Source organism: Heloderma suspectum, chromosome 1, assembly GCF_057233095.1.
Source record: "Heloderma suspectum isolate Gila_16-S chromosome 1, 16-S_ref, whole genome shotgun sequence".
Classification (NCBI taxonomy): domain Eukaryota; kingdom Metazoa; phylum Chordata; class Lepidosauria; order Squamata; family Helodermatidae; genus Heloderma; species Heloderma suspectum.
In genome coordinates this window covers 334512813-334532199 of record NC_139458.1, presented here as the reverse complement: position 1 = coordinate 334532199, position 19387 = coordinate 334512813, and the positions used below count along the sequence as shown (strand labels likewise).

General features: G+C 45.8%; 1 protein-coding gene across 1 annotated transcript in view; it reads right to left on the bottom strand.

Annotated features, from left to right (window-relative positions):
• Positions 1 to 19387, bottom strand: part of LAMA2 (laminin subunit alpha 2) — a 619437-nt gene that overhangs the window by 345675 nt on the left and 254375 nt on the right. The window contains exon 11 of the mRNA XM_084827486.1: positions 8755 to 8895. Within this exon, the coding sequence (XP_084683612.1) occupies positions 8755 to 8895 (141 nt within the window). The remainder of the gene's footprint in view (positions 1 to 8754; positions 8896 to 19387) is intronic.

Here is a 19387-nt window from a genome sequence, read left to right as displayed (position 1 = left end):
AACATGCAGAGGATTGCCCCTTCAGAGGTTTTAAGTCTTCAATCCCATCACACTTACTTGGGAGAAAGCCCCATTGAAATAAATACAACATCCTTTTGAGTAAACATGGACAGGATTGTGCCGTACATCATTTTTAAAGCTGATTGACTTGAAATTGGCAACAGAAGGGAACTCTTGGAAGAGTTTTTAATAACCATGAGTTCAAAGGACTCAGGGATTTTTTCCTTCATATTTGAGGCTGATAACAAATTCTGAATGCAAGTATTGTAGAACAAGTGAAACGTAGACTAACTGTAATTTTGTGTATGTCAGGTTCATGGGAAAGGTATTATAATTACATTTAATGCATTTAAGTGAATATGCATATTAGATGTGGACCTTTATGTTCAAATTAGCCAGTCTAGTCACCATATAAGAAGTATAAAACCATGAGTATGCATGGGACAGGGAAACAAAAAGCATGACCTTGCAATCACAAGAATAGTATTTTCTATAAAACAAGGATTTTATAGAATGACAATAATTATAGAAAGGATCTGTAACAAGAGCCGTTACTTTCTAACACATCAAATTATGAAAGATGGAGCTGAGCAATATCTAAGCAAGCTGTTTGTGCTCAAGAGTAGGGATGGGAGTGTCCATACTGGCATATGGTTTAGATCAATGGCTTCTAGTGAGGGCAAGGAAGGAAAAGGTAAGGAATTCATTCATTCATTCATTCATTCATTTGTATACCACCCAATAGCTGAAGCTCTCTAGGCGGTTCACAAAAATCAAAACCAAATTTATTTATTTTATTTCTATACCGCCCAATAGCAGAAGCTCTCTGGGCGGTTCACAAAAATTAAAAGCACACAGTAAAACAATATAAAATATAAAATCATTAAGACCACAATATAACAGTACAACCAGAATAAAACCAGCTTAAAAGCAAAAAGGAGAGAAGATTTCAGTGGTGCACTAATAGCAATATATTAAGACCCAACACATCCCAAGTCCCAAGACTGTTCTTCAGGGCAACCAACTTATTATTTTCAGGGGACACCTTGAACAATCTAGTGCAATATCTCAGAGTAATTGCTTTTTCCAGGTAGCAGGCCTGTTCTATAAATACATGGAGATGTTATAGCCTTCTGCTTCCTGACTTGCATCCTGAAGGATTCTGATGCTAAAGGGGGTAGGTAAATACTGTCCCCACCTGCTGGACTTTGGAGACTTATGGGGTGGCCAGGGAAAGGTCTACTTCAGGTCACCTCACTCCCTAACTGGATGAGAGGGGCACTGAAAGGAGAGGGCTTGACATCAGCCCCTGGAGTTTTCATACCTACCCGTCTCTAAATTGAGGATATTTCTAATTGTGACAAAGATCACCCCTCACAACGCAGGAGAGGAATATCTGTGCTCTCTGATTCAGAGAGATGTAGGTTAAAAAAAAAAAAAAAAAACTTGCCTGGCTGGATCAGAGCTATGCCAATCTTTGGGTTGCCCCAGCTCTGTTTATCATGCTCTGATCTGATCTGAAACTTTTCCACCTGTGTTGAGGGGGGTGCTCCATATGATAGGATGGAGTGTCTGCATTCTCTGATCTACCAAGCACTTCCTTATTAGAATAGAAACACATCCAAATGGGAAGGATGAGCCAGATTCTCCGATCTCTATGACCCCCAAACCAGCAAGGAGTTTAATAAGATGGACCATCTTCAGCCAATCAGAATACAGAGCTATCTCTGAGCCCTTTTGAGACCTTCAGGCATCACAGAGATTTAAGCCTGCCACCCTGCTACAAGGAGGCAGGCCGCCACCAGTGGGGTGCCCGAGCAGGGGTGTCCCCGGATGCCATGAGGGCAAGAGCGCTTCCTATTTTCTCCCTCTTCTTTAGTTTGTTTACTTTCTGCTTGCATACTGAGTACCTGTTCTGTGTGAGTGGGGTGCCCCTGAGTGAGAGCAGGGATCCCCTGACAACAGTTGTACCTGCATCTTATTGTTTGCCCACCCTGGGTAAGAGACGAGGCTTCATGTGCCAGAGTTGCTTTTTCTGCCCAGGGTGGGAGCCTGTGCTAGCTAGAAGCAGGGCCTCCCCTGGGTGAGCTGCTTGCCACACTCCAGGTGAGAGATGACATGAGCATGAACTGCTGGAAGTAGGTTGTATGGCTAGCAAATAAGCACTTTGCTCGTTCTCTGTATTGTTTGGTTGGTTGGCATGCCTGATGCCTCAGATGTGACCAGTGGTTATAACCACAAGCTACAAAGTGTGATTGTGTTTGTTTGGCTGGGAGTGATTGTTGGATGAGTGGAGTGTATATGTTGAATAGTTGATGGTATGTTTGAATGGTGGGTGGGTGCTGAGTGTGTGTGGGTAGTTCTGGTGTGGTAAGGATATGCTTGGGAAACTCTGACAGAGACATGTGGAGGGGGCACCACTATTCCAGTGACTTGTGGTGGAAGGAGATATGGAAGAAGGGGGGTTGGAACATCAAAGTAGAATGGGCAACAGGTGTTTATACACTGTTTCCCTTTCTACCTCCCTCCTCTAGCTCTCATGTGCCTGGCAGCTCATCCACTGAGCCCTCCTGTCTTGCAGTGCTGCTATTTAATGCCAGGTTGGTCTGCAATAAGTGCCTAGACTCAGTAATGGGCTGGATAAGGGCCAATAAACTGAAACTGAATCCTGGAAGCCCTGTGAGTGAGTGGTTCCTGGGTCGTGGAGATAGGCTCATTAACTGTTCTGGATGGGGTTGCACTCCCTCTGAAAGATGAGGTTCGTAGACTGGGAGTACTTCTAGATTCATCATAGTCGCTGGAGGCCCAAGCGGCCATGGTGGCTCAGAGTGCCTTTTACCAGCTTTGGCTGGTTCTCCAGCTACGGCCTCTCCTGGACAGGGATAGCTTGGCCATGGTGGGACAGGCATTAGTAAACTCAAGACTGGATTACTGCAATGCACTCTGTGTGGGGCTGCCTTTAAGGCTGGTCTGGAAGCTGGAGCTAGTGCAGAATGCGGCAGCTTGGCTGTTGTCAAAAGCTGCCCCCTTTCAGCATGTAACTCCTTTGCTGAGGGAACTGCACTGGCTGCCTATTTGCTACTGGGCCAGATTTAAGGTATTAGTACTAGTGTACAAAGCCCTAAACAACTTGGGACCCGGATACCTGATCTAGGATACCAGGATACTAAAGCCTTCTTCTTTACCAACCTCCCCGGTCACTGAGGTCATCAGAGGGCCTGCTCCTGGTGGTTCCATATGGACCCATGGCCCGACTGGAGTGTGTGGGGGCCACCACACCACCAAGTGTGGTGGCCCCCTTCCTATGGAGCTCCCTGCCTTTGGAGGTCAGGCAGGTGCCAACATTGTGTTGCTTTCGGCGACTCCTGAAGGCGTTTTTTCAAGAGGACTTCCTTGAGTGACCAGCCATGGTTTATTAAGTTCAGAATTTGTTTCTTTTAAAATGTTTCAATTGTTTCAATATGGTGTTTTATTATTTCATGGTTGTTCACCGCTCTGAAATCTTTTGATGTGGAGTGGTATATAAATATTGTAAATAAATAAATAATAACCTCTTTCTAACTTGGAGACTTGCCCTCCTGAGATAAGGAGCACTGCCTGCATCACAAGAGAGAGCATATTCACTATCCTATCCAGTAAGGGGGTAGATTTAGATATCATTTCCCTTACTAGATCTGAGAGGCATTGAGATGAGTGGAGGATTAGGTCTTTGCCAGTCCCTCTTCAACTCTGCACTGCAGGCCAACTCAACCACAGGTGGGTGTTGTTGTTTTTAACTATCCAGCAAGGGATAGGTTTCTTTTTAAACCTTGTTGGATTGGAAGAGACCTGCCCTCCTAGGATGTAGACTTCTATCTTCATTGCAGGCTAAAAACTCTGTTATGCAACAATAGGATGCTGTACTGTACCATGGCAGGGCTCTATTACTAAACTGAGTTCTATTACCAACCCCCTGCTTCACACCTTCTGATCCATCAAGGGGATGCTAAAACACAGTTCCCTAGCTGGGCAGTGAATTGTGGAAGCTGCCACCATCCACTCTGAGTTCTGGCAGAACAGATTTATTTCATCCCACTGTCCATGGAGCAGCACCGGATAGTTCCAATCATCCCAGAGCCCAGATATTTAGAGATGGTGAACACTCACATGCTTATTCCAAAAATTAGTTGGGCTTGAGCAGCTCAGCCCCCTCTCCAGTTCTCCAAGCCTCAGCTGCTCCCCTGCCCTCCCAGCTAGTGCCCCCTTTCCCAAGGAAAAAAAATGCTTGCCTTGGGAAAGTGGGAAGGGGGGCAGAGAGCAGGAGAATGGCTCAGAGGACAAGAGAGAGCATCTGGACAGGCTCTGCAAGGTCTCTCTTTAGTGGCAAATGACATACTCTGGACTATAAGCCTTGGCGAGATATGGTGACAGTGAAGCCTCATGATCTGACAGGAAATAATTTATACAACATCTCATTTGCTCACAGGGCCTCTCATGTCCAGCACTCCTGTCTTCCACTGTCTGGCACCTCCTCCCCAAGGGAAGGGAGGAGACTAGCCGGGAGGGTGTTGGAGCATGAGCCCCATTTTGAGTTTGACCCATCTAAAAGGAAGATAGACTCAACTCAAAAGGAGGTCAATCAATTCAAGAAGGGGCCTTGCATTTTCAACCCCCTTAATTTCAAATAGTCACTCCATTCCTGCTGATATTGCCAATTTGTTTGAAATTAGTGGACAGTTTTCTTCTAAGCGGATTAATTCTCTTCCCCGTGCCCCCCAACACACAAAACCATGAAACAGGCAAGCCAGAAATTTGGTACTTTCAGATTTCTCAGAAAGTACCAAAGTGGTTCTTTTGGTTCTTTCCCCCAAAAGGAACACAACTGACAAACGTCTCACAACGTCTCAGCAATCGAAATAGCTTTGTGTGCCATATGTTGTGCACCCCTGCTGTAAGGAACTCAGCAGTCTTCTTCAGCACAAAAGAATAAAGTGAGAGTTCAGCAGACTATCAGATGTAGGTCCAACTGTTTAACAGTCCCTTCTCAGTTTTCTGGCTCAAAATCTTCATCACAGAGAACAAATATCACTTCAGCTGCATCATGTTTAAGAGGCAACACTGGGTGGAAGGCGGGAGCCTCTGCCCTGGAAAACCTCTAACATTATGGATTTTATATGCTAATTTTTAGTACAAGGTACACTCCAGGCTGATTGCTTTCTGCATGGAGTGGATGCCATCAGAGTTGTGAAATGGCTCCACTGTGAGCTGAAAGAGATCCTAGCTACACGGTTGGCCCCAGCCAGCAGGCATTTCGTTTTGTACACATACAAAATTCAATGAAAACATATTCAAACCAAAATGGCTGTTCCTGGGCCCAATTGACTCAGAGCACTGGTAGCTATTTCAAACCAGCAGAACTCATATTAGGAGAAGTTGAGCCTGAGTTAAACGAATACTTATTATCCAAATTGATTGTGTCCTCCATTCAACCTGACCCCTGAAATGTGGTTAAAAACTTGCTCCGTGGTACTTGTAATGTAGCCACCTTGAGTGCCATTTTCTTGTAGAAAGGTGGGGTACAAATCAAATCAATAAATCATTGCAGTACCATGGGTAGGTGATGACCAGGCAGCTAAGGCCAGAGGACTGCAGAGGGGTGATAACTCTCAGCTTAACCACACGGAGGAAGTGTGCACAGTTACAAGTGCCATTAAAAAGCCTTTAAGCAGCACTGCACGGCTCCCACTACTCTACTTACATTATTACTCATAAAATAATGGATACTTGCTTTGTTTAAAAGACATTAACTAGAAAACACTAATGATGACAAAACCATGCTCAAAGTTTTCCCCACTTTCTAAGGGTGAGCACTAACTAGGGATGTACAAAGTCACTTAGCTGTTCGTGGAATTGATTCGTAGTGAGGGGGGAGGGGCTCCATCCCTCCCCACAGAATCCTTGACAGGGGGGGAGGCGATCCGGTCCTCCCCCCCCCGGAATCCTGCCCGGCTGGCTCTGCTCCACGGTGGCTCTGCGGAGCAGCCGGCCAGGGCCGTCTGCAGCCGGAGTTCCGGCCGCGGACGGGCTGCTGCGGACGCAAATGGCGGCCGCCATAGCAGCCGCCATTTGCGTCCTTCCAGGCTGCCGTGATAGGCTATGTAAGTATTTACGTAGCCTATCACGGCATGCCCCCCCCAAAAAATGGCGTACGCAAATGGCGGCGGCAACAGCGGCCGCCATTTGCATTCCCTATTTTTCGCCGTTCTAGCCTACGTAAATATTTATGTAGGAAATTACGGCAAAAAAAAAGGGAACCGCAAATAGCATAGTGTGCGCTATTTGCATTCCTTTTTTTCCGCCATTTTATCCTACGTAAATATTTACATAAACTTTTACAGCAAAAAAAAAGAACGCAAATATCGCCCACTACGCTATTTGCGGTTCCCTTTTTTTCGCCGTAATTTGCCTACATAAATATTTATGTAGGCTAGAACGGTGAAAAGCGGTCGTAGAACGGTCGTAGCCGCCGCCACTTGTGTACACCTTTTTTTGGGAGGGGGCATGCTGTGATAGGCTACGTAAATACTTATGTAGCCTATAACGGCAAAGACCAGGATTGAAATGGCGGCCACGGCGGCCGGTCAAAAGACCAGCCACCGCTGCTGGACCTGGTGCTGGAGCCGCTGCCGTCCGGAACATCCACCCCAGGTAAGCCTCGTCCCAGGGGGAATCTGCGGGGGGGAGGGGGAGCAGGCCGTTCCACCACGGATTTCGGGGGGCCGAATACCAGTGCATTTGGCCTCACTGAAATCCGTGGCGGAATTCTCTGCCATCCCTAGCACTAATCCTGGAATTCTCCCCTCTGGAACAGCCTGCTTCCCCAGCAAGCGTACATGCTAATCCATCATCTTCAGTAGACTTGTACTGGGGATCTCAATCATGCTAAATGTTCCTTAGCTTTTAGTAGGAAGAAGTGGGTATCCTTCACATGCCTTCCCATTACCCCATTGATGGCACATGGATAGCTCGCTATTAGAATCACATCCACTGGAAACTACAGAGAAATGTGGATGGTTCAAGATCCCCATTCAGTCAAGGGAAAAACAACTGAATTTCATCTCAGGCTATAATGTAGAAACTCAAGAGGCATCACGCCTTTTTGACTCATTCAATTCAGCAAGAGTTTGTTCCTGTAACATTTCTCAGGACCATTAAAAAAATAGTTTATCTCACTGAATATCCCAATAATATATAGAGACATTATTGGTAAATATCCCAATAAAATATCCCAATAAAATATCATGTAAACTTGCACTAAGCTGTATAAGACAACCAGAATACGTGTTCCCATTCCAGAGAAGTTTTAAGCCTCTATCCATTCTAACTATACAATTGACAACTTTGGTCTGTATACAACTGTGTCCATCTACCAGCATAATGGACACTGCTGGCAGAATGGATTTTGCCTCTCCCCCTGCAGTCCCCCTTACCCCGAATATCCTTTGTAGGGTTGGGCGACCCTTCAGAGCAGATTTGGAGTGGGTATGGGGGTTTTCAGGGGCAAGGAGAGGAAGGGGAAGTCGTGTTGCACAAGAAGTCCACTTGCAGAACACTGGATGTTGCCCATAAGAGCTATATAATTTCTATCTCTCTTATAACTTTTCTCACCAACGCTCAAAGAGCAATTTCCTGGAGTGATTTTGCTTGCATTTTTCTCTTTGGCATGGGTTATAGATAGGGATGTCAGAGAATTTTGCCACGAATCTCAGGGAGGCCGAATGCCAGCACATTCGGCCCCCCAAAATCGGTGGCAAAGCGGTCTGCCCCCCGCCCCCCCCCGGGACGGGACTTACCTTGGGCGAATCTCCCTGGTGGCGGCGGCGGCAGCGGCTCCGGCGGCGGTGCGGCTCCAGCGGCGGCCGGTCTTCTGACCGGCCGCCACCACCACCATTTCCAGTAAAAAAAAACCCAAAAACCCGTGATAGGGTACGTAAAGATTTACGTAGCCTATCACAACTAGATTTTTAAAAAATACCGTGATAGGCTACATAAATGTTTACGTAGCCTATCACGGCTGAGTAAAAACAAAACAACCCCCCCCCGCGCGTACGCAAATTTGCGCGTACGCTACACTATTTGCGTTCCCCTTATTTTCGCCGTAGTCTACGTAAATGTTTACGTAGACTAGACGTGCCAAAATAAGGAACGCAAATGGCGGCGCCCATAGGCGCCGCCATTTGCGAACACGCGGTTTTGTTTTGTTTTGTTTTACTCAGCCGTGATAGGCTACGTAAACATTTACGTAGCCTATCACGGCTGACTGTAGGGACGCAAACGGCGGCGGCTACGGCCGCCGCCATTTGCAGACCCGGCCAGCCAGGATTCGTGGCAGGAGAGACAGGGTGCCTCCCCCCTGGCCAGAATTTCGGGGGGAGGGACGGGGCGCCTCCCCCTGGCCAGAATTTCAGGGGGAGGGACGGGGTGCCTCTCCCCCCCGGCCAGAATTTCGGGGAGAGGGACAGAGCACCTCCCCCCCACCACAAATCAATTTTGTCATAAGGTAAGTGACTTTCGTACATCTCTAGTTATAGAACACCTCTCCAGTGTAAACATTTGCAGCGTTCCGCTCTTACATGTGAAGAATTGCCTTGGTTCGTTCTTGAGGAAAGAATTCTGCTAGTACAACACACAGCACAAGGCTATTTTCAAGGAAGACCGTTTTTAAAAGAAAGGACACAGCGGTAGGATGTATACATTTACTCTCCTTTTCCTTACAGTGCTGTAGGTCCAGTGAGAGCCCACACAGTTGTTTGTTATTCCTGAGCAGAAACAGGCTTCACAGCCCTGGGGGTTGTCTTGCTGCATGTTAAAGAAGCCTTGTGTACAACGGTCACAGTTCTCTCCTTCCACGTGGTCCTGTAAAAGCATATTAGAATATTAGTTCTTCTATCATACATTATAACTAAAGCAATCTGCCTTTTGTTTCTTTTGTGCTTTAATGCAATAAATATTAATCCCTGACTTTAAAAAATGTTTTAACTTTTAAATATTTTAATGTATTTTTTAAAATTGATTTTATGGTACATCATACTCAAGTGGGCCATGGGCAGAGGGGCAAACCAAAAACATTATAATAAAATAAATATAATAATGCAGCAGAAAATGTTTCAGTCAATCGGTGGGTCAGTTAAGAGCCCACGCTAATCATGCTGATTAGGTCTAATTGCATTGGACTCTGCACACAGGCCCTACTCCAACAATAAAACCAATATAGGCATATCTGGTAGAACTATAGGCAGGGCTGTGGAATGGGCAGCCATAACCCCATTCCCCCACACTGTGTAGACTCCAAGATTTTGATATATTTCATATTTAAAGACAATGAATAGCTGAATGTGTGTGTGCAGTTTTGTCAGGATTCCTTTAGCCTCCACTTTATTTCAATGCCAAAGACAAACACAGACGAGAGGCTTCAGGCTACAGCTTTTAATCTATTACTTCACAGGGTCATACAGATGGAAATTCTCAGTGACTCTTAGTCTACAAAGGAATGTCTTCAGGGGAATTCAAAAAGTAGTTAAGAGAGTTGCCCACCTTTTGAAGAGGAAGGTGGTCTCACTAGCCTAACTTAAGGGGGGGAGGAACATCTTTCTCATGAGGCTTCTGAGCGCAGCTTCTCGTGCAAGGCCAATCGGGTAGACCATCTAAGTTCCACCCCTGCCTTCTCTCTTTTTGCTCTGCGCCTGCACCTGGCGTCTATTAGATCAGATTCTCCAACCACCCCCCTTCTGTTCGCTGTCTCTCACAGGGGTGTGTGAAGAGGAAACCTCATCCTCAGCCAGCTGGGCATTTGTAACCTGAGAAGCTGGGCCAGTCATATCTGGACTAGCCTGGGAAAACATCTCCCTCATGTCTGGTGGTTCTTCTTCAGAATCTGAACTGCTATCCCACTCCCTGCGCTCAGAAACAACCCTGACAAGTTTGTACCTCCAATCCCTCTCCTCCCTTTTTAAAGAACTGCATTTTATCTGCAACAACACTCTTCCATTCCTTACATTGAAAATTACAAATGGCCAAGAAAAAGAAACAATGCCATAGGAACATTAAGCCCTTTTGTATAACTTTGTTGGGGTCAGCCACTTTGCTACAAGTTTCTGTGGGTTGGATTAACCATTATGCTAAGGGTCAAACTACGCATTTCTTTAGCTAGCGGCTACATCTTTTTTTCCTTACTGAAAGGTAAGCATAGAAAATAAATCTGGACTGGGACTCTAGTGTGAGCGTTAGTGGGGCTTTAACCGTTCCTCCTGCTGCAGATCTGATCCAGATTAGTGGGTGGGGGTGTCTGTGTGCCTGCAATTTGCATTGGCAAAAAAGGATGCATTCATTTACTATTGAGCAGAATCCCATTCCCCTGTTCTATAAACCTCCTCCTGTGACACATTCTGAATGTGTCTATTGCAATGAGCTGGAATCCAAATGCCACTTCGTAATTTTACTATAAAACAGTCACAGTATCTTAGAGTTGACAAGTTTCCAGGCAGTCACTAGTCTGGTTTGCATGCAATTACATCCCAAAGCGAGTGTTTTAAAGAATAGCTGGCATTGCAATTTCCAGCACAACCAAAATGCAAACTCAGTACTGTCTTTCTGCCCTCAAAATTCACATCAGGGAAAATTATTTTCTGAAAAATGTTCTTCAAAAATATTGTGCAGATCTTCTCCATTTTGAGTAGATCATCTCCATCGTCAGTGCTGTGTGCCATGCACAGATGGACAAATACAGATGACTGCAGGCCAGCAAAGAATGAACATTTCTGGCTATCCTATTACAGCCAGTATCATGCCTGTGATGCTTTAGTGATATAAATCTAATCAAAGTCACTCACATGCTTTACAGTTAAAGATATTGAATACATGTGAAAAATAAGCAAAAAAAAATTCTTGAGTTTTATAATATTTCACAAAAGAAAAACTATCAAGAAAAGGAAAAAGAAAGAAGTTTAATAAAAAGAGGCAAAGAAAAAAATTGAGGGCAGATGGTAAATACGGATTTTATTACTATAACCCTACTAATTCTATATCCTGAACATTCTTTTCATGTATCTCTTATTGACAGAACTACCAGGAAACATCCTCCTCCCTTAGAATCTATTGTTCATATCCAGCATCTAGGAAATAACTGGCCCAGAGATGTATGCTACTTACAGAATAAGGAAAAATCTACAATTCAAGGAGCATGATGCACCACCTGATAGTTATAGGTGAATTTTTTAGAAGCTCTTTTGAGCATATGACCTAAAAATTAGTCTCATCTGTGTGGAATATCTGGGGATGCTATTTTGCAGTTAGCATGGAGAAAGAAGAAACAAAGCTAGCAATATAAACTGACTTGGTTTATAAAAAGATCTCAACAACCCAAAAGAAGTGCCTAATTAATCTACATTATTTATTGTGGGTAGGCAATTAATAAATAACTAGTAATATTGAGTGGAAAACATCTACCTGTACTCAAAACATGTAAGGTTTATTCTATGGAATTTCTTTGGTCTATTTTTAAATTACAAAAGGCAATAAATATAAGTCATTTTCTGTAGATGAATAGAATATAAAATGAACAGTAGCTCCTGAGATACAACTCATTATTAAGTGTCTACTGCTTTTCATTTCTTGAAATTCCTGGGCAGTTTGATGTTAAGGAACAAAGAAAGTTTTCATTGAAAATGGCAAAGTACATACGATTTTCATAATACTCTCTCTCTCTCTCTCTCTCTCTCTCTCTCCCTCTCTTTTTTTTTTGTATGTAGTCACTTTGTTTACCAGTTCTGCCTTATTTTTAAGGGAGAGTAACAAACAATTCCAAGTATGTAAAGTCGATACATGATAGTAAAGTGGCATAATGCCAATCCAGTTTGCCTTCTGGGTATTACTGGTTCCACTAATTTCAATAAGGCTCTGGCTTAAGCACATTGTGGAACAGACTCTAAAATAGTATTATATGTTTGTGGTGAGTCTAAATGAGCATCCAGGTTCCCTTATAAGACTGCAGATATTCAGGATCTTCCCAAGTAGCTAACTCTTGATTTCAGAAAGTACAGCTACCAATGCAGATGTTTAGGCAACACCTCTCAAAGGCCTGGGCTGTGTTTCCACCAGGGATTTACTCCAACCTGGCTGTGTGGTAAGGTCTTTGTGTTTCCATGATGTCGTTGCCATTCAGCACCAGCCCCGCATTTTATCGCGGAAAAACCACTTCTTCTGGGACTGGTTATAGTCCGACTTTTCCAGCTTACTTCGGCTCCATTACTGACCTGTTTCCACAACTGCACTGGGTTCACTATCATAGTCCCACCCATGGGGCATGTAGCCCAGCCCTTGTGGGTGTGCCGCTCACCTGCCCGTGATGTCAGTGACCCGACCCTTTCCCTCCGCCTGTTTTTCAGAAGTCTCATTGCTGTTTCGAAGCAGGATGCTGAGGGAACAACTTCTGAAACATCATTGAAAATAAGTGCTAGAACCCTAGTGCGTATAAGCCTGCTATTGTGGGCAATCAAATACTCCCACTAGAGCCTGAAAATCAGGTTTATCTCAGGTTGTCTTCCATCAATATGCATACCCTCTGTGTCAGTATCTTTCTATGACTCTATGACTCTATCACTTAATCGTGAAATAGCACTAACACACATTTGCACTATCACTAGTCAGCAGGCACCCCTGGACTAATGCGCTATCGCACAATAGCTCAAATGCACGTTAGTGCTATTTCGCGAATGAGTGATAGAGTGATAGCAAGATACTGACGTGGAGGGTATGCGTATTAGAGGGAAAGAAAAAAAAAATGGGCAGAATTGGGCATACGTCCAGGAAGTCTACTTAGAAGTAACTCCTGTTGTGGTCAATAAGGCTTGTTCCCAAGATTGTCATTAAGGGGAGTAGAGCCTGGGGGGGGGGAGCCTCTCTGATTGGTTGAGCAGCCCCTGCTAGTCTGATGACGTTCACTGCCAATCTCCCCACCCCATCCAGAAGTATCTTTCTGTCAGCAAACCAGGCATAGTTTGGAGAAGTCGTAACTGGAGCGGTGCACTATGGGAACAATGGGAAGGGTTGCAGTGCCTGTTAACGTGCAACTGTGCCTTTGCAACTGTGCCTTTGCTTTTTCACTCCTCTTTGTTAAAGTGCAATTGTGCTTTAACACTCACTTTAAAGGGGGGGGAGGGCTCCAAAGGCAGGGAGGAGACTGGTCAGAGCAGGAAACTGGAACTCAGCAGAAAGGGGAGAGGGAGGAGGGACTCAGCAAGGGGAGGAGGCGGGAACGTGGATGAGGTAACCAGACCCAACCCAGACTCCACTCAGCCATCAAGAAAATAATTCAATTAGAGCTCAGTGGAAACTAGAGATGTACGAAACACTTACCTGGTTTCGTCCAGGAACATCCAGGGTGGGGGGGAGGCACTCTGTCCCTCCCCTTGAAATCCTTGATGAGGGGGGAGGCAATCCATTCCTCCCCCCTGGAATCTTGCCTGGCCAGCTCCACTCCGTAGCCAGGCCGCGGAGCCGCCGGCCAGGCCAACCTGCAGCGGGGCCTCCAGCCACTGCTGGGCTGCCTGCTGCGGACGCAAATGGCGTCCTGAGTAGGGGACGCCATTTGCGTCCCTATGGTAGCCCGTGATAGGCTACGTAAATATTTACGTACCTATGACGGCTAAAATGGGAACGCAAATGGCATAGGGGACGCCATTTACGTCCCCGCTTTAGCCATGAGAGGCTACATAAATATTTACGCAGCCTATCACGGGCTACCATAGGGACGCAAATGGTGTCCGCTACTCAGGATGCCATTTGCATTCGCAGCAGCCCAGCAGCGGCTGGAGCCACCGCTGGAGCCGAAGCCACAGCCGGAGCCGCTGCCAGGTAGGCTCCATTCCGGGGGGGGGCTTTTGCAGGGTGGTGGGGCGGGTTGCTCCGTTCCACCACGGATTCCGGGGGGCCGAATTCACTGGAATTTGGCCCCCCTGGGATCCGTGGCAGAATTCTCTAACATCCCTAGTGGAAACAGCACACAGCCCCAGGCTACAGCGATGATAAACCGGGACTTTAAGCACTGTGGAAACTGGAAAAGGAGCAGATGTGATTGGGGAAACATCGCAACAAAGTTGCAAGGACAGCGTGGAAACACACCCTTGACAACAAGCAGCTAATAGCCGGTAACATTCTGTTGATGTGTTTTAATTAGGGCTATGCGTGGACTAGCCAACCTACTTAGGACGCTGATTCAGAGCTTCCGAATTGCTCTGACCTTCTTCGGACCACTTTGGCCTGATCTCAACCCATTTCAGATGCAGACTGATTTGGGCCAAGTCACCCCACTTTGGCTCGGAATTTGGATCTGGACCTGAAGTGGTACACAGCTGTAGTTTTCATGGGAGCTGGGACTGGACGAGAAAAATAGGTGATGGGTGGAGATGACTTTTATCCTACTAGGCCAAGGGGATGGGGCAAGTGAGGTCTGTATGTATAGCAAGAAGTCTGCCTGTGCTGGAAGTGGATCTGAAAAGGAGGCAGAGAGTTGACTTGCTCACTGCAAGAAATCCTACGGTACAGTACTATGTGTTCCTCTAGACAACTGATGGAGAGCAGGGACCTGCTGGTGTATTAATGCTAAGGAGCCTCATCTTAAGTTCAGCTATATGTGACAGAAATGTCACAAGTCTATTCATAGAATCATAGAGTCATAGAATCATAGGACTGGAAGGGGCCTACAAGACCATCCAATCCAACCCCCTGCTCAAGGCAGGAAGCCTGATTCCCAGGCGGTCTCCCATCCAAGTACTAACCAGGGCTGACCCTGCTTAGCTTCCGAGATCAGATGAGATTGGGTGCATCCAGCCCTCCTTCACACCATGCAGTGACCTCCTTCTAAGGAAACTGAACCAGTTCACCTTCAATTTGCATTTTTTTTTTGTCTGTAATTTTCCCCAATTTGGAGGTGGGGTATGTGTCACTGGGCCAGTTCGCATGACAATTCACAGAACATGACCAGGCCATTGTGGGCACGCTGGCCTAATGTCCTTGTGACACACACCTCACCTCCAAATTGGGGGAGGGATTAGAAATTACAGACAAAATGCAAATTGAAAATTAAATGGTTATGCAAAATATGGAACACAAGAGACTATGCTAGGAAAAACACCCTTCTCCTGTGTGTCAAACATAAAGAATGTCAAATGCAAACTATTGTTAGTTTGCACACGTGCACCCTACATCTGAGTGATGAGAAGTTTCAGGGGTTCCAGCACTTATTCAGGTCCAGTTTCCTTAGCAGGAGATCACTGCAGACTTGTGGCATGTTGTAACCTTTCCTCATAGGGGAGTTGCTCCAGCCCCTTGATCGTTTTAGTTGAGCACACACTGTGATGAGCACAAACCATGGCTCACCATGGGGTATTTAACCCACAATTACCTGCTGCATCATGTGAGGTTGACTTTGCAGAGTTCATTCAGTAGGTGTTCTAAATTCTTAATTCTAGGGCTGTGCACCACTTCAGCCCGAAGCCTGAGCTGAAGCGGGGTGCTTCAGGCTGCTCTGGGCCACTTCTGAGATGAGGTGGAGGGGGCATGAAGTGGCACGAAGCAGGCTGGGTTGCTCCGAAGCACTTCAGTACATTTCGAAGCGATCCAGAAGCCCAGCCACACCACCACCAGCACCACCCAGCTTCTTACCTGGGCCCTTGGGACGCACGCTGGCAGCCATCTTCTTGTTCCAGGGAGTCGCCATTTTTAAAATGGCGACTCCCTGTATTTCCAGAAATAGATCCTGCACAAATGGCAGCCATCAAGGACGCAACATTGATGTAGTGTACTTGACGGCTTGATGGCTGCCATTTGTGCAGGATCTATTTCTGGAAATACAGGGAGTCACCATGGTGACTTTCGCGAAGAAGAAGATGTCTGCTGGTGGACATCCTGAGGGCCTCAGTAAGAAGCTGGGGGCTTGTGTAGCATGGTGGAGGCATCGGAAGGGGGGCGAATTAACCACAAATTCGGCCATCTGAATCCTGCTTCGGCTCCAGAGGCCAAAACAGGTCAGGGACCTCTGAATCAGCCCAAAGTGGATCGTGTAGTTGAAAAAAAGGTGGTGTGAACTCATGGCATACATTAGCATTTCCCCACTTCCAAGCAGCAGCCAATCAAACAGAGTATGGACAATTAGATCATGTCATGTATTTTTCAACTATTGCAAAACCCAGGGAGAGCTGTGCGTTGGTACTCCAGCACGTTCCCATAATGTGTATTTGAGCCTGAGAATGTGGAAGTATAGAGCATCTCGCTCAGAACAGTTTTCTGGGTTAGAGCAGACTGGAAATTATTCTTTCTCTTTTCATGTTGGGGTTGTTGGGGGTGGGTGGGTTTGCACTTCCGATCACATGTTGTTGTTGTTGTTCAGTCGTTCAGTCGTGTCCGACTCTTCGTGACCCCATGGACCATAGCACGCCAGGCCTTCCTGTCCTCCGCTCTCTCCCGGAGCGTGCTCAAGTTCATATTCATTGCATCCGTGATGCTATCTAGCCATCTCATCCTCTGCCGTCCCCTTCTCCTTTTGCCTTCAGTCTTTCCCAGCATCAGGGTCTTTTCCAGGGAGTTTTCTCTTCGCATTAGGTGGCCAAAATATTTCAGCTTCAGCTTCAGGATCTGTCCTTCCAATAAGCACTCAGGGTTGATTTCCTTTAGGATGGACTGATTTGACCTCCTTGCAGTCCAGGGGACTCGTAAGAGTCTTCTCCAGCACCACAGTTCGAAAGCATCAATTCTTCGGCGCTCAGCCTTCCTTATAGTCCAGCTCTCACAGCCATACATTACTACTGGGAAAACCATAGCTTTGATTAGACGGACCTTTGTCGGCAAGGTGATGTCTCTGCTTCTTACTATGCTGTCTAGGTTGGCCATAGCTTTCCTCCCAAGGAGCAAGCGCCTTTTAATTTCATGGCTACAGTCACCGTCTGCGGTGATCTTGGAGCCCAAGAAAGTAAAATCGGTCACTGCTTCCATTTCTTCCCCTTCTATATGCCAGGAAGTGATAGGGCCAGATGACATGATCTTAGTTTTTTTAATGTTGAGTTTCAAACCAGCTTTTGCACTCTCCTCTTTCACCCTCAACAAGAGGCTCTTGAGATCCTCTTCGCTTTCTGCCATTAGGGTGGTATCGTCTGCATATCGGAGGTTGTTGATAATTCTCCCGGCAATCTTAATTCCGACCTCTGATTCATCCAACCCGGCATTTCTCATGATGTACTCTGCATATAAGTTAAATAAGCAGGGTGACAATATGCAGCCTTGTCGTACTCCTTTCCCAATTTTGAACCAATCGGTTGTTCCATGTCTGGTTCTTACTGTTGCTTCTTGACCCTCGTACAGGTTTCTCAGGAGACAGGTAAGGTGGTCTGGTACTCCCATCACTTTCAGAATTTGCCACAGTTTGTTGTGATCCACACAATCAAAGGCTTTAGCGTAGTCAATGAAGCAGAAATAGACGTTTTTCTGGAATTCTCTTGCTTTCTCCATGATGCAGCGAATGTTGGCGATTTGATCTCTAGTTCCTCTGCCTCTTCGAAACCCAGCTTGTACTTCCGGTAGTTCTCGGTTCGCATACTGCTGAAGCCTAGCTTGTAGGATTTTGAGCATCACCTTGCTGGCATGTGAAATGAGCGCAATGGTGCGGTACTTTGAACACTCTTTGGCGTTGCCCTTCTTTGGAATTGGAATGTAAACTGACCTTTTCCAGTCTTGTGGCCACTGTTGAGTGTTCCAGATTTGTTGGCATATTGAATGCAGCACTTTAACAGCATCATCTTTTAGGATTTTAAATAGCTCAGCTGGAATACTGTCATCTCCGCTAGCTTTGTTGTTACTAATGCTTCCTAAGGCCCACTTGACTTCACTCTCGAGGATGTCCGGCTCAAGTTCAGTGACCGCACACTCCTGGCTATCAGGGACATTCAGATCTTTCCTGTATAGTTCTTCTGTGTATTCTTGCCACCTCTTCTTAATCTCATCTGCTTCTGTTAGGTCCCTGCCTTCTTTGTCCTTTATCATGCCCGTCTTTGCACAAAACGTTCCCTTGAGATCTCCAATTTTCTTGAAGAGATCTCTAGTCTTTCCCATTCTGTTGTTTTCCTCGATTTCTTTGCATTGTTCATTTAAGAAGGCCTTCTTGTCTCTCCTTGCTATTCTCTGGAACTCTGCATTCAGTTGGGTATATCTTCCCCTTTCTCCTTTGCTTTTCGCTTCCCTTCTTTTCTCAGCTACTTGTAAAGCCTCATCAGACAGCCACTTGGCTTTCTTGCATTTCTTTTTCTTTGGGATGGATTTCGTTGCTGCCTCCTGAACAATGTTACGGACCTCCGTCCATAGTTCCTCAGGCACTCTGTCTATCAGGTCTAATCCCTGAAATCTATTCCTCACCTCCACTGTATATTCATCAGGGATATGATTTAGGTCATACCTGAAAGGTTTAGTGGTTTTCCCGACGTTCTTCAATTTAAGCCGAAATTTTGCAAGAAGCAGCTCATGATCTGAGCCACAGTCAGCTCCAGGTCTTGTTTTGACTGACTGTATGGAGCTTCTCCATCTTTGGCTGCAAAGGACATAATCAATCTGATTTCGATATTGACCATCTGGCGACGTCCATGTGTAGAGTCGCCTCTTGTGCTGTTGGAAAAGAGTGTTTGCTATGATCAGCATGTTCTCTTGGCAAAACTCTATTAGCTTTTGTCCTGCTTCATTTTGTACACCAAGGCCATGCCTGCCTGTTATCCCGGTGATTTCTTGACTTCCTACTTTAGCATTCCAATCCCCTATGATGAAGAGGACATCTTTTTTTGGTGTTAGTTCTAGAAGGTGTTGTAGGTCTTCATAGAACCGATCAACCTCAGCTTCTTCGGCCTCAGTGGTTGGGGCATAGACTTGAATTACTGTGATGTTGAATGGTTTGCCTTGGATTCGTACTGAGATCATTCTATCATTTTTAAGATTGTACCCTAGTACTGCTTTTCCCACCCTTTTGTTGACTATGAGTGCTACTCCATTTCTTCTAAGGGATTCTTGGCCACAATAGTAGATATGATGGTCACCTGAATTAAATTCGCCCATGCCTGTCCATTTTAGTTTGCTGATTCCCAAAATGTCGATGTTCAATCTTGCCATCTCATGTTTGACCACCTCCAGCTTACCTTGATTCATTGATCTGACATTCCATGTTCCTAAACAATATTGTTCTTTACAGCATCGGATTTTCTTTTCACCGCCAGACACATCCACAGCTGAGTGTCCTTTCGGGTTTGGCCCAGCCGCTTCACTCTTTCTGGCGCTACTTGGAAATACCCTCTGCTCTTCCCCAGTAGCATATTGGACA